The following is a 12,844-nucleotide window of genomic DNA, read 5'->3' on the forward strand; positions in this document are numbered from 1 at the left end:
TCGATATTCATCGAATGCTCCACACAGTTTTTTGGGAAATTCTCAATGTTATTTTAAATCATTGCCAAGACAGCTCATTCAACTTCGTTCAAGGATACGACCCAACGGACCATAAAATTAATATCCGGTACGTTTCATTACTCTGTCTAGTAAGAGAATTGAATTTTTTTAGTTTCGGGATCTCACTTCTCCTCCGCAAATATTAGGAGGTGCTTCTTTATGGAGCTGACCACTAGTATAGCTTAAATCCTCGAAAAAAGTAGTAGTTTGCGATTATCTGCTATTCGTAGTGCATCTGAATCGTTTGGTTACAGTAAATATCCGATGAAATCAGCCAGTCTCAAAGAAATAAGTGTAGTTGAAATGTTAAAATAAATTTATATTATGAAATGCTTTATATACGAAAAATATATCAATAAGTTTTCGATAAGACAATCATTGTTATTGTGGTTTTTGATTTCCTTAAACACCATAATCCCAGTATTTTTAATAAGAATCATATACACATCACCTGTTCAATCAAATGGCAATCATTTGATCTATATATAAATGCTATATAGAACTGGGATGACCTTCATCGAAAGTCATATAAATGTTATAAAACTAGTCATATGGTATAGATGAACCTATCAATATAAACTCGAAGTGAATATAATATGCGCTTCATAAATTGTTCCAATGTGTGTTGTGTGGATATCTAGTAATGGTTATAAGGCGCTCCTATAAATTTGACTCAGACTAGAAATTTCATTCGTTATATGAAAATCTTGTAGGAATAACATTACTTACCTTACCTTACCAAACAGCTATAGGACTGGGGTGTCCTTTGCTGTGTCAAGAATACGTCTCCACATAACTCGGTCCATGGCTGCTCGTCGCCAGCCACTCAAGGCACGGACGCTTCTGAGATTGTAGCGTTCCCATCTTATTCAGCAATCAGTTCGTTGTTTTTAGTTGACCCATGTCATTGATTGCGCCCGAAGTTATAACATTAACCGTTAGCCTTACGCAACGCCCTAATAAACTTCCCCTCTTTAAGTCGGGTAAATAGAATAATCCATTGTGTCTCTCCTGAAGGCGAAAATCGCACGGATTCTTCACGAATGATGTAGGATGGTATCGAGAGAGAAGGAGTGACGTCATATAATAATAAAGCACAAAATGGCCAATGAGCACGAGTAGGGAGAGAAAGCACGCACACGAATAGTAGATAGGCCTAGATAGAAATCGTGACACCGACGACACGACCAGACACTCCGAAGAAAAAATAGCTTTAAAAATGTCCATTGACGATTTACCGCCAGTTACCATAAATTTAGCGACCCCTAGAGAACAATAAAAATAATTATATCGAGCAACACTGTTTAAGTTGCTACGAGCTAGTTACTAAGGGACCCCAGAATAAATAAACAAACAGTGTGAAAAAGATATTCCGGAATATGGAAAAGGACGTTAAGTCTGATTGAACTAAGATTGATTAAAAAATACAACTTTGTTTATCGGTAGAGTGTATGGAGATAACATAGCAAAGCTGGAAGGTTCTCTATTTGCATCTTGGCGTTATATGTATATCAACCGCTACATCAGTCGCACCAGTAACTTGCATTTCGGAGAGAATTGTTTTCAGGATTTCAATTCAATCGTTCCGTACAATTGGTGGAATATTTTAGCTACTTCCGATTTTTCGTCAATGGTCCGGAAAAACCGAAAAATATTGTTACAAACCTGAAAGCTCGATCATTCGCCCAGAATGAAATACTTAAAAGCAGAGCTTTTTTGTCAGTCCTCCCATAGGGGCACAGTTTTTTGTACCCCCTCCACAATGTTTTACGGAGAAAATATTGGAGTCATTTCTTGTTTCATCGATGAAAAAAAAATTATTTTATTGAAAAATAATAGCTGCTTATTATACTTTTATTTAAGTTTTATTGTTTCAAAATAGTGTATTATAATACACGCAATAAATTTTTAAATGACTTTCAAGTTTTCATTAAATTTCGCTCACGAATCTTTTGGCAATTATTTTCTCGTTGTAACTGCTATAGTATGGACAATATTGATGTTAAATTGAGTTAAGAGTTAAATTCAAATGAAAGGACTTTTCCCCATACGGAATTCCTGAATTTCTTCCGGATCGGAACACAGTTTTTGAACTAGGTCCAACCAAGTACCGCTGTTATACTTTCCACGCTCTAAATCTATCAAGAAGATGACACTGTAGTCGCAAGCATGTGCGGCAAAGCTTTTGCCCGAGCGGCGAGAGGGGTAGTGTTTTTCGAAGCACTTTATAACACACAAATTTTCTTTTTTTTCCCTTTATTTCCTTCTAATAAAATTTTTTCACTTTACTGCTTTAACTTGCCTACAGTACCTAATTTGGTGCCTGTCCTGATCTCTGCGGTAATCACTTCTAACTATTCTTTTCTTAACTACTGCTTTGGCCTGAGTAATGGTATCCAAGTTTGATTACGGTGTTACCCGGTCGCACAAGGAGCATTACTCTTCAGTAAGGTTAAAGAAAAGAGCCTCGCCTAAACCAAAAACCGACCCTTTTATACTCCAACCTATGTAACTACCAAAAACCTATACTTATATATATATATATATATATATATATATATATATATATATATATATATATATATATATATATATATATATATATATATATATATATATATATATATATATATATATCTGGTAGACTAACTACCACCTATAACTACCTACATGAATTCCCTGCGATCGCGTCGCATATGTACATAATCAATTAATCTGGCTGATGCAATATATTGAAATAGCCAGCCGTGGGCATTACAATGACTCAACTGGTCTACTGCCTGTACTAGCTAGATAATGATTTTTATGGAAAAATTAGGGCTGCTACAGTTATAATGTAAGTGAATGTAAGAATTACTTCTGTATAGTTGATGAATAGCGATACATTGGCATCATCGTTATTGTTATTGCTCTACTGGTCTACTGCTAAGGTAAAGATTTCTTTGGAAAAATTAGGGCTGCTGCATGCCCCCTTACTTACTGAGCTTGATGATACCATCAAGTTGATTGCGTGGGTAATAACTTAACCCGCTATGCTAACGAAATGTAAACCCTAAGAGTGCCGTTACAAAAGATTAATAATTTTTTGATCCTTTTTTTTTGTTTACATATTTGTTTTTTTTTTTCTGTTTACATATGCACTTTGTTTCATTTAAATATTTGATGAAGTTAGCTTCCCTAACCTTATAATGCCGTAGCGTGTGCTTCCATTCCAGTCCCAGTGTCACCTTGTAGTTGCTTTTGTCTATACCTTCTCTGTGGGGTGGGGTGATCGAACGGTTGCTAGTCTTGGACTCTGGGTGCCGTGTCATTTCCTCCATGGTAGCTCCTTCTTCTCGTCTGGTTCTCATCTCAGTATCCTTCGGTTTGTTGCCCATAGTTTAGGAATTAATCGCTGTTTCGTTTGAGTTTTAATTGTCATCGAAACTGCTGCATTATTCTGTCCGATGAGTTGAGGCTTCTAGCGCATCTCCAAAAATGTTTCGTCGGGTTTCGTGGTCGCTTTCCCAATGATCATTGAATTCTTTTCCTTTGCTTGTTTATGGCACTCAGTTGAGCTTTGACGATGCCCACTGAGTGAAACACGCGGGTAGTACCTTGTATTGTTGTGGCACCCCGCTCAGATCATTTTCGACGGTGTCGACTGCGTTTACTTCCTTCTTACCTTATTGCGTGTGAAACACGGGATAGCACTTTGGACTGTTGTGCTTCACCCGCGCATCGTCTTTTACTGTGTTGACTGCGTTCACTTCCTTCTTGTCTTCTTTCGTGAGAGATATGGGATGGCACTTTGGACTGTTGTGCTGCACCCGCGCATCGTCTTTAACTGTGTTGACTGCGTTTTACTTCAATTCGTTGCTATGGTCCCCAGTACCGAATCTGCACCTCCTTCCGATTTACTGGCTCTTGTGTTCATATTTCCGACATCTTGATGGGTCCACGGTCCCCTTTGTCTTCGACTGACTTGCCACCGCATTCGACCACACCCTCTCGTTCTCTTAGGTAGCTTTGCTATGCTACCGACATCCTTCCTTCTTGCACGACCGCGATGAATACGTTGGATGCACACGTTGGCCAGAGCTCCGATTTCTTCTACAAATAATCTCCTAAAAAACTTGCATAGCTGTACCTTGTACCTAATACTAAATTGTTATCCTTTCTATAATGTATTGTTTCCACCGCGTGTATATATAAATCAATTTTCGTAAACAATTGTAGGATCTTGTTTGTTTTTTTTTTATTATTTTTTCAGTTTATTGTTGTACACTCTTTCTATCAATCTAATCTATCTTTGGCAATCAACATACTATTAGCTTCCCTTTAACCTGTAAAAGTAGAACGTTTCGTTAGAGTTGTGGCATGGGAAGATTGTTGCAGGTGTCCGTTTTCTGCAAATCTTTTGTTTCTACTCAAATTATTATACTATTTTTTTTCAACTTCTGCAACTCGCTTCCATGCGATATTTCAGCTCATCTTACCATGAATGCTGCTTACATAATGCTTATCTCTGTCCATTGACTTGTTTTTCCTTCATTTGCCTCTGGTAATTGCTACCTTCCTTCTTTTTGTTTGGTTTTTGCTTTTCGTTCAGGTCGAATGGTCAGTTCCACGCCGCAACTATCCCCCCTTACTTACTGAGGTGTGTTTTCGGCGGTCTATATTGATCTGAAAACATACTTAGATTTGTCTTTTAGATTAATTTGAACACAATTTGTGAATAAATCCGATATATATGTTAGTATACATTGTAAAGTGGTTTATTGATTTCTTTCATGTTCACATATGAATTGTATTTCCCTTCATCCTTTCAACACGTTTTTTTTTTTGCAGTATTATTAATTAATTTCCTATTGATTTGATTTATGTATTATCCCTTTATACGACCCTGTACGATTAGTTGAATGTTGTGTTTATTTTGTCATAAATTATTTGAGATTTCAAGTAAAATCCGATTTTCAGGTTCATATTCTTGTTTCATTACGATTGTCTGTCTTGTTTGAGAATTGAGAATTATCACAAAATTTGATTTCATATTGCCATTCCGTTCAAATAGTGCGCACTTTCTTTTCATTCTGGGGTCCGGCTCCCCTTGTCCATACACACACTTGTTTCCACACTCATACTGAAGAAATTGCTAAAATACCTTTATTGCATAGGAATTATATGTTGGCCAACGTCGTTTTGGTATTTGTTACTCTGTCCACTAACGTTTGGTCGTATTCTAATTCTAACGTTTAGTCGTATTCTTATTCCATTACGTTATTGTTGAATTTTATTTTTTCATTATATTAGTTTAATGTCTAACTATGAATCAATATGTTTCTGCTGACCTAATGTTCATCATGTCATTTTATTTTGAATCTATAAAAACTATGAAAACAAATCCCGTTTGAGTACCCCCTTGTGGTTATATCCCATCATCCTTTTACTACTACTTGATATTGTTTCCCTTGTATTAAGTTTGCTTTCCATTGTAAGCAAAAATGTTTCTCATAATACTCTTTAGTGATTTTTTTTTTATTTTTATATTCTTATTGTTATCCTGACTGATTTTTATGCATGGAATTTTTTTTTTTACATAATTTTTTCGTAATCCATAGATCCATAAAAGTTGATTTTCCTTTGATACTTTTAACCCTGAATCATTATTTAATGTTTTGTTCGTGTTGATATCTAGTCGTGCACATTTAAATAACTTTTATCCGTTTTACATTAATTTATCTACACTTTTATGTTGCATATTCAAACAATATCGCTTTGTCGAATATATTTTTCGCTATTGATTTTCATAATTTGTTAACTTGAATTTCATCTTGATTTTGTGTTTCAAAATCTCATACACTTTTTCATGATTAACAAACAAACGATCTTTATCCCATTATTTCGTTTATTATTATATTGTATTAACGGTTATCTTTTCAGTTAAAAGACTCTATAGAGTGGAATTTTTTTTTGTATAAATCATTCGGTATATCTTTTCAAGCGATTATTATGGATCTTCTCAAGCCTGTTTCCATTTTTAATCGTTGTTGTCTGTTCACTAGGTAGAGCGACTACTTCATATGGTCCTCTCCAGAGTGATTGTAATTTTTGGCCTGCGCCTGTGGGATTGGTTTTGACTAACACTAAGTCTCCCCACATTGGCTGCCACTCGTTGGAGTTTTTATCATATAATTCTTTGCGCTTGTGTTTAGACGCAATTAGATTCTCCCGGGCTTGGTGGTGAAGTCGTTTAAATGTAGATCGCATTTCATTGACGTAGTCCTCATAGTAGAGACCATCATTATCGTATTTGTAAACGGAGTTTGGAATGTTCGCCCGTCTTCCGTATAATAATTCAAACGGTGTATAACCCGTTGAGGAATTTACAGTGGTATTATATTCGAAACTGAAGAATGGGAGTAATTGATCCCATGTTTTCGGTTCGTTACCTACGTATTGTCTTAAATAGGTTTTCAATTCCCTATTCGATCGTTCCACCAAGTTTGCTTGTGGATGATATGCACTTGTAGTAATTTTTTTAATTTTTAAAATTTTGCATACATTTTTCATAAGAGAACTAACAAAATTGGTTCCGTTATCGGTTACCAATTCGGCGGGTGTTCCATATTTACATATATAATTATTCACGAAAGTTTGCGCGACCGTGGCACTCTCTTGATTTTCCATCGGTGCTACAATTAGATATCTAGTCAGATCGTCTTGCATCACAAGTCCGTATCTGTTCCCCCATTCTGACTCGGGTAATACCACTATGTCCATATACAATTTCTCGAACGGTTCGGACGATGTCGTGGTAATTCTCATTGGAATTTTGTTCGCTCGACCGATTTTGTTTTTCTGGCACGAGCTACATTGTTTAACATAATTTTCAATATCCTTCCGCATATTAGTCCAACGGAATAGTGGACTCATTCTTTTCAACATTCGTTTGCTTCCAACATGTCCGCCTAGAGGAGCATCGAGGAATTCTTTCAATGTAGTTTCGCGGTCTTTTTCTGGCACCCACATCCTATCTTTTTCAGGTGCGTATAGTGTAAAAATTTTATCAAATTTCTCGGCAATAAATCTCAATACATTTGCCTCAGGGGTTTTCTGCATGTTTCGGAAAGAGATAATTAGCATGTTCTTTGCATTTTTCATGTCTTCAGGGCAGTTAGTGAATGCATCTACTAACCCATCTATTAGAATTCTTGTATCGGTTATTGATCTACTAGAGCCATTTAGAACCAATCCCCATATTTTACGATCTGGAATTGAAAATACTCTTCCATTTAGGTAGTCTTTTAAACCGTATGGTAAGTGTATCAGCTCGGCTAGTTCTTTATATGCTGATCTACTGTTTACTATTACGAAAGTACCATCAAAATCACTTTCGTTAGTTTTTTGTTTTGAAAATTTAAGCAGATCAAATTTAATGTCATTGTTATTTATGCATATTTCATATTCTTCGAAATATGAGAGTACTCCCAAATCTTCCTTTTCGTCCCATCCAAAATCGATATTTTCTAATCCGTCCATGTGCGGATTCCATTCTGTCTTTTGTTTATTTTTAAATAACGCAAACCTGCCTGATTCGTCTTTCAGTTGTTTTGGGGAAGTTGTTTTATTTTCCGCGTCTTTCCGCTTCGCAAGTTCAATTTTCTCTGCTTGCTGCTGTTGACGCTTTTGCTGTCTAGTGACTATTGAAATAGGATGTAAGGCCTCGGCCTGTTCGGGCAGTCTGGATAAAAAGTCTGCCACAACATTGTCTTTGCCTTGTTTATAGCGAATGTCCATTTCGAGTCCCTGTAATTTTAGACGTAAACGCGTTAGCGTAGGCGAAGTTTCTTTTAAATGCCATATTGAAATCAGCGGTCTATGATCAGTGTATACAATAAATCTCTGATTATAAATAAAATGTTTGAAGCGATTCACTGCCCATACGATGGCGTACAACTCCTTTTCAATCGTATGGTATTTTCTTTCAGCACCTACTAGACCTCTGCTTGCATAAGAAATAGGCCTGTCGATCGATTTTTCATTGGAAAGTACCGCTCCAAGGGCGTACTCACTAGCGTCGGTTGTAATTACGAACACGTCTTTGTAATTTGGTCTTACCAACAGTGCATCTGAAGTTAAAAAGTTTCTTAGTTCCTCAAAGGCTTTTTGACACTCGTTAGTCCAAACAAACTTCACATTCTTTCGCAAGAGATCGTTCAGTGGTTTACGTTTCTCTGCTATATGTGGTATAAATTTTCCATAAAAATTTACTGTCCCTAAAAATGAGCGGACTCCTTTAACCGACCTGGGCGCTATCATTTCTTTCATTGCCTTAATGTTTTCTTCAGTAGGCCGGATGCCTTCCTTGTCGATTGCATGACCTAAGTATTTTATTTCCGTTTTTAAAATTTGACATTTTCCTGGCTCGACTTTTAAATTATGTCGGCGCAATGCCCTTAAAACTTTGCACAAGTTATCATTATGTTCTTCAATAGTTGAACCAAAAACAATTATGTAGTCCAGGTAGACTATAGCTTTCACATCTTTTATTTCATACAACACCGTATTCATTAATCGCTGAAAAGTGGATGGACTATTTCGTAAACCCATAGGCATTCTTGTGAACTCAAAGTGGCCTTTTGGAGTTGAAAACGCTGTCTTGGCAGCATCTTTTGAGTTAATGGGTACTTGATAAAATCCCGATTTTAAATCCAAAGTGGAAAAATATTTACTGTTTCCGAGATTGTCTAAAATCTCGTCGATTAGTGGAATTGGGTATACAAATGGTTTTGTTACTAAATTTAGAGCCCTAAAGTCAACCACAATTCTGTATTTCTTGTTTCCAAATTCATCGTCCTTCTTAGGAACACATAAGACTGGTGCATTCCACGGACTCTTACTAGGCCTTATGATACCTTGCCTCCTCATTTCTTCAATTTCATCATTAATATGTTTTTTAGTGGCTTCTGGAAATCTGTATTGCCGTTTATTGATAGGCACGTTTGAAGTAGTTTCAATTTCATGTACCGCTGCATCGGTGATAGTTAATTTATCCCCCTTCAAATAGAAGACATCGCTATACGTTGCCATAATTCTCTCTATGCCTACAAAGTTTTCTCTTTTCAAGTGATCTGTATTTAATGTTTCCAGTACTTTATCCGTCCGGTCCTGACCAGTTGTTTGACCGTATCTTTTATTTTCCGTTAAATCCAGGTCTTGGTTTGATTCTAAATCAAGTAAATATATATCTTCCTCGTTGCAATATCTTTTTAACAAATCGTGTTCTTTTTCATTAGCAATGTTAGTTCCACAAAAGGGAAGCATACTATCTGAACGATCGTCGTTGTCGTATATTTCATTGTTGTTATGAGGCACAACATTAATGTTTTCATTTTTATTCACTTTTTGGTTTGTTTCATGTTTATCATGCTTCGATATACCGCGCTCGATGGCTTCAGCATTTACGATGATTAATTCTTTTTTGTCATTCTCCACATTATTTTTAATATTTTTCTTGATTGTACTCTCTCTACTTGTTGATTTATTTATGTAACAATTGTTGTCGCTTTTTGACAACATCTTTGGCTTTTGTTTACTATCACAAACTACTTTGTTTCTTTCATTTCGGTTTGATATTTCAATGTTGACCTTATCGTTATTTGCAGCACGCGTTCCATAATTCTCAGCTCTGTTAAAATTTTCTTTTTTCGATATTGGAATATATTCTGTTTTAATTAATTCTTTTTTGTCATTCTCCACATTATTTTTAATATTTTTCTTGATTGTACTCTCTCTACTTGTTGATTTATTTATGTAACAATTGTTGTCGCTTTTTGACAACATCTTTGGCTTTTGTTTACTATCACAAACTACTTTGTTTCTTTCATTTCGGTTTGATATTTCAATGTTGACCTTATCGTTATTTGCAGCACGCGTTCCATAATTCTCAGCTCTGTTAAAATTTTCTTTTTTCGATATTGGAATATATTCTGTTTTAATGTACTCGTTTGGTACCCTTAGGCATATGCACTCGAAATTCTGAGTGACATAAATTTTATATATCTTTAAAAACTCTGCTCCAATGATTCCAGGAACACATAAATCTTTTACTATGTAAAACCTAACTCTGTATTGAGTTTTTCCAATAATCAACGTGATTTTCACTGACCCAATAGTCTGTGATTGAGTTCCATCAAAGCCTGCAATGTATAAATTATCTTTATAGTTTATTTCCTCTGCACCTATTTTCGCAACAGTATCCCATCTCATCACGTTATAAAAGGCTCCAGTATCGAGCATATATTTAATTTTTTCATTCGGTCTATTTACTGAAGCAATTCTCACTAACAATTGATTGTTTCTAGTACAATTTATTTTCAACAATTCATGTGGTTGCATACTTTCTTGCAATTGCCCCGTGTAATTTTTTGTCGTTTCTGTACGTTGCCTACCCTGTAGACTAAGCTTGGTTTGATCTTCCGTTTGGTATTTTTCCTGTACCTTGACCTCGTTACCTGCCTCGTATTCCGGCACTCTGTTCTCCTGTTTCTGATGAGTTTCATACGATTCCGTTTTTGGTTCAAATGTGAGAGGTATTTTCCGTAAGCATATCCACCCTCGGTCATTGTGCATACTAAGAACATACTTATTCATAAATCTCATTCCCAAAATACCACCTGGAGTCAAATTCTCCACTACGTTGAACTTCGTTTGGAAAATTCTTCCTGCGATGATAAAATTCAGTTCTACGGTACCTAATGTTTTTCTAACAGTACCTGTTACCCCAGAATATTCTATTACTTCGTTCCCATTAATTGTATATGCCCCCATGTACTCTGCGTTTCGTCTACTTATCATGTTGCCACATGCTCCTGTGTCTACTAGGAAGCTCATTTCGTTATTAGGTCTGGTTGCCGATCTCAATAACATCATAAATTCATAGTCTTTTGTGTTATGTAGTTTAACCCATATCCCTTCTGGACGTTTTTCCTTGAAATTATTTGCGTTCGAATATCTAGATGCTCCATATCTCCTTTGATCAGGAACCTTTCTGCTTCTGGTATTATTATCATATCTTCGCAATATGTTTCTATTACTGTATGTCATGCAGTTTACCCGCAGTTGTTTTGCATTATATTTTAAGTGTTTACTATCAAAATTGCTATCTTCGATCAAGCATTTGTCGTTACGATAAAATTCGTTGTGTAAATTCCGGTTGTATTTATGGGAATTTTCAATTTGTCTCTCTGGATAACATTTATATTTGTTGCTTGGACAGAGTTTTGGTTTATCAATTGCATGGTAGGATAGCAGCCGATTTTCAATATTTGTTAATATATAGCTGATTTTTGCCTCCTCTTTTAGGAATCCTATTAATTCTTGAAACTTAAGAAGCCTGTGATTTTTTGCTAGTTGCTTTAAGTTTTTATTCGATAATCCTGCTATAAAATGAATCGTTAATGCTCTTTCTGCAAAGGATTTTTGTACTTCCTCCGTGACTTGATTCTCTTGTTGAGTGTCAATAAATTCCATTATTTGTAGCGCTCTTTCAGCGTACTCTTCAAAAAAATCTCCATATTTTTGTTCAAGAGTTTCGATCCTGATAAGAATCTCTTCTACTGTCACTTTTACTGCAAATTGATCTCTCAAATTTTGGAATACATCATTTATTGTATTGGCTCTTATTCTATTGATAAAAGTTGCGGCATTTCCTTTTAATTTCTTAAGTATAACATTTGCTAAAGGTTTTTCATTCGCACCTTGCGGGATTTGCTCCGCAAAATAACTTATTTGACATAAAAATGGTTCCAGTTCATTAACTGAACCATGAAATTCTGGTATACATTGTATTGCATCCAACATCGGAAATCGATAGGCACCACCGCCTTCAATATTATTTTCGTTCGCCATTGTCAATGTGACTTTAATTCGCTATGCCGCTTTATCTTTTTAACTAGGACCTCTTCATTTCATTTTTATACTCTTGTATCTTTGTAAAACCTCTGTTGTATGTTTTTACGTGCATCATTTTTAACATATGCAGGAATTTTTAAAACACGCTTTGCGCTGCTAATAGTTTTGTTTTCACTACCCCCCACCAGTACGATTTCCGTCGACTACCTATCTTTAACAGTGAAAAACTACTATCTTGACCGTGGTCATGATCGACATACAAAAAGAACAATCATCGTAAACAAACTTGACCTAGTTTTAAATTACTGGTCATTGTATAACACATCGCAATATAAGAAGCTCTGCACGAGCAACTTTCGCCCGGAATTGCAATTTTTGCGCTGTACTTTTAGTATTACCACATCCATTATAACACAGGGGTTTTAAAATTTGAATCGAATGAACTGATAACATCAGCTCCATCATATTATGTGTTGAAAATTATGGGAAACGCAAGACCACTGTTAGAAATCTTTTTTTTTACACGAAATTATTACACCGTATGATATACCATACACACAAATGTTAGCCTCGTGTGCAACTTTAACCAGCATAGAATACCAAACTGACATGTAAATGTAATTTATTATTTTGCTACAACTCATGCAATCTAGTTTAATATTTTGATTGGAATCTCGAAATACTTGTTAGTCATAGCAAATTTGATATGTTCCAAACATCTACAAATCATCGTAGGCCGCAATATCTTGACCATGGCCAACACAGTTTCAAATTTCCTAGTATTACATACCATACGAGAATTTAACCTGCGCTAGTAATGTTTCAATCGTTCGCGAAGTCGATCGCGCGAAGTTATTACCCTTTATTGTTATTATTATTTACACTGTGT

General features: G+C 35.6%; 1 protein-coding gene across 1 annotated transcript; it reads right to left on the reverse strand.

Annotated features, from left to right (window-relative positions):
• Nucleotides 1-2,780: 2,780 nt before the first annotated feature.
• On the reverse strand, nt 2,781-12,148 carry LOC131432752 (uncharacterized). The gene is made up of 2 exons (XM_058599249.1): nt 4,539-12,148; nt 2,781-4,385 (listed from the first exon to the last, which is right to left on the reverse strand). The coding sequence occupies exon 1, from the start codon at nt 11,950-11,952 to the stop codon at nt 6,022-6,024; it is 5,931 nt and encodes a 1,976-aa protein (XP_058455232.1). The 5' UTR covers nt 11,953-12,148; the 3' UTR covers nt 2,781-4,385; nt 4,539-6,021.
• Nucleotides 12,149-12,844: the final 696 nt, after the last annotated feature.

Source organism: Malaya genurostris, chromosome 2 (genome assembly GCF_030247185.1).
Source record: "Malaya genurostris strain Urasoe2022 chromosome 2, Malgen_1.1, whole genome shotgun sequence".
NCBI lineage: Eukaryota > Metazoa > Arthropoda > Insecta > Diptera > Culicidae > Malaya > Malaya genurostris.

Excerpts from the sequence above, each read along its gene's own strand:
- LOC131432752 (XM_058599249.1), bottom strand. The coding sequence starts at position 11,952 with ATGGCGAACGAAAATAATATTGAAGGCGGTGGTGCCTATCGATTTCCG.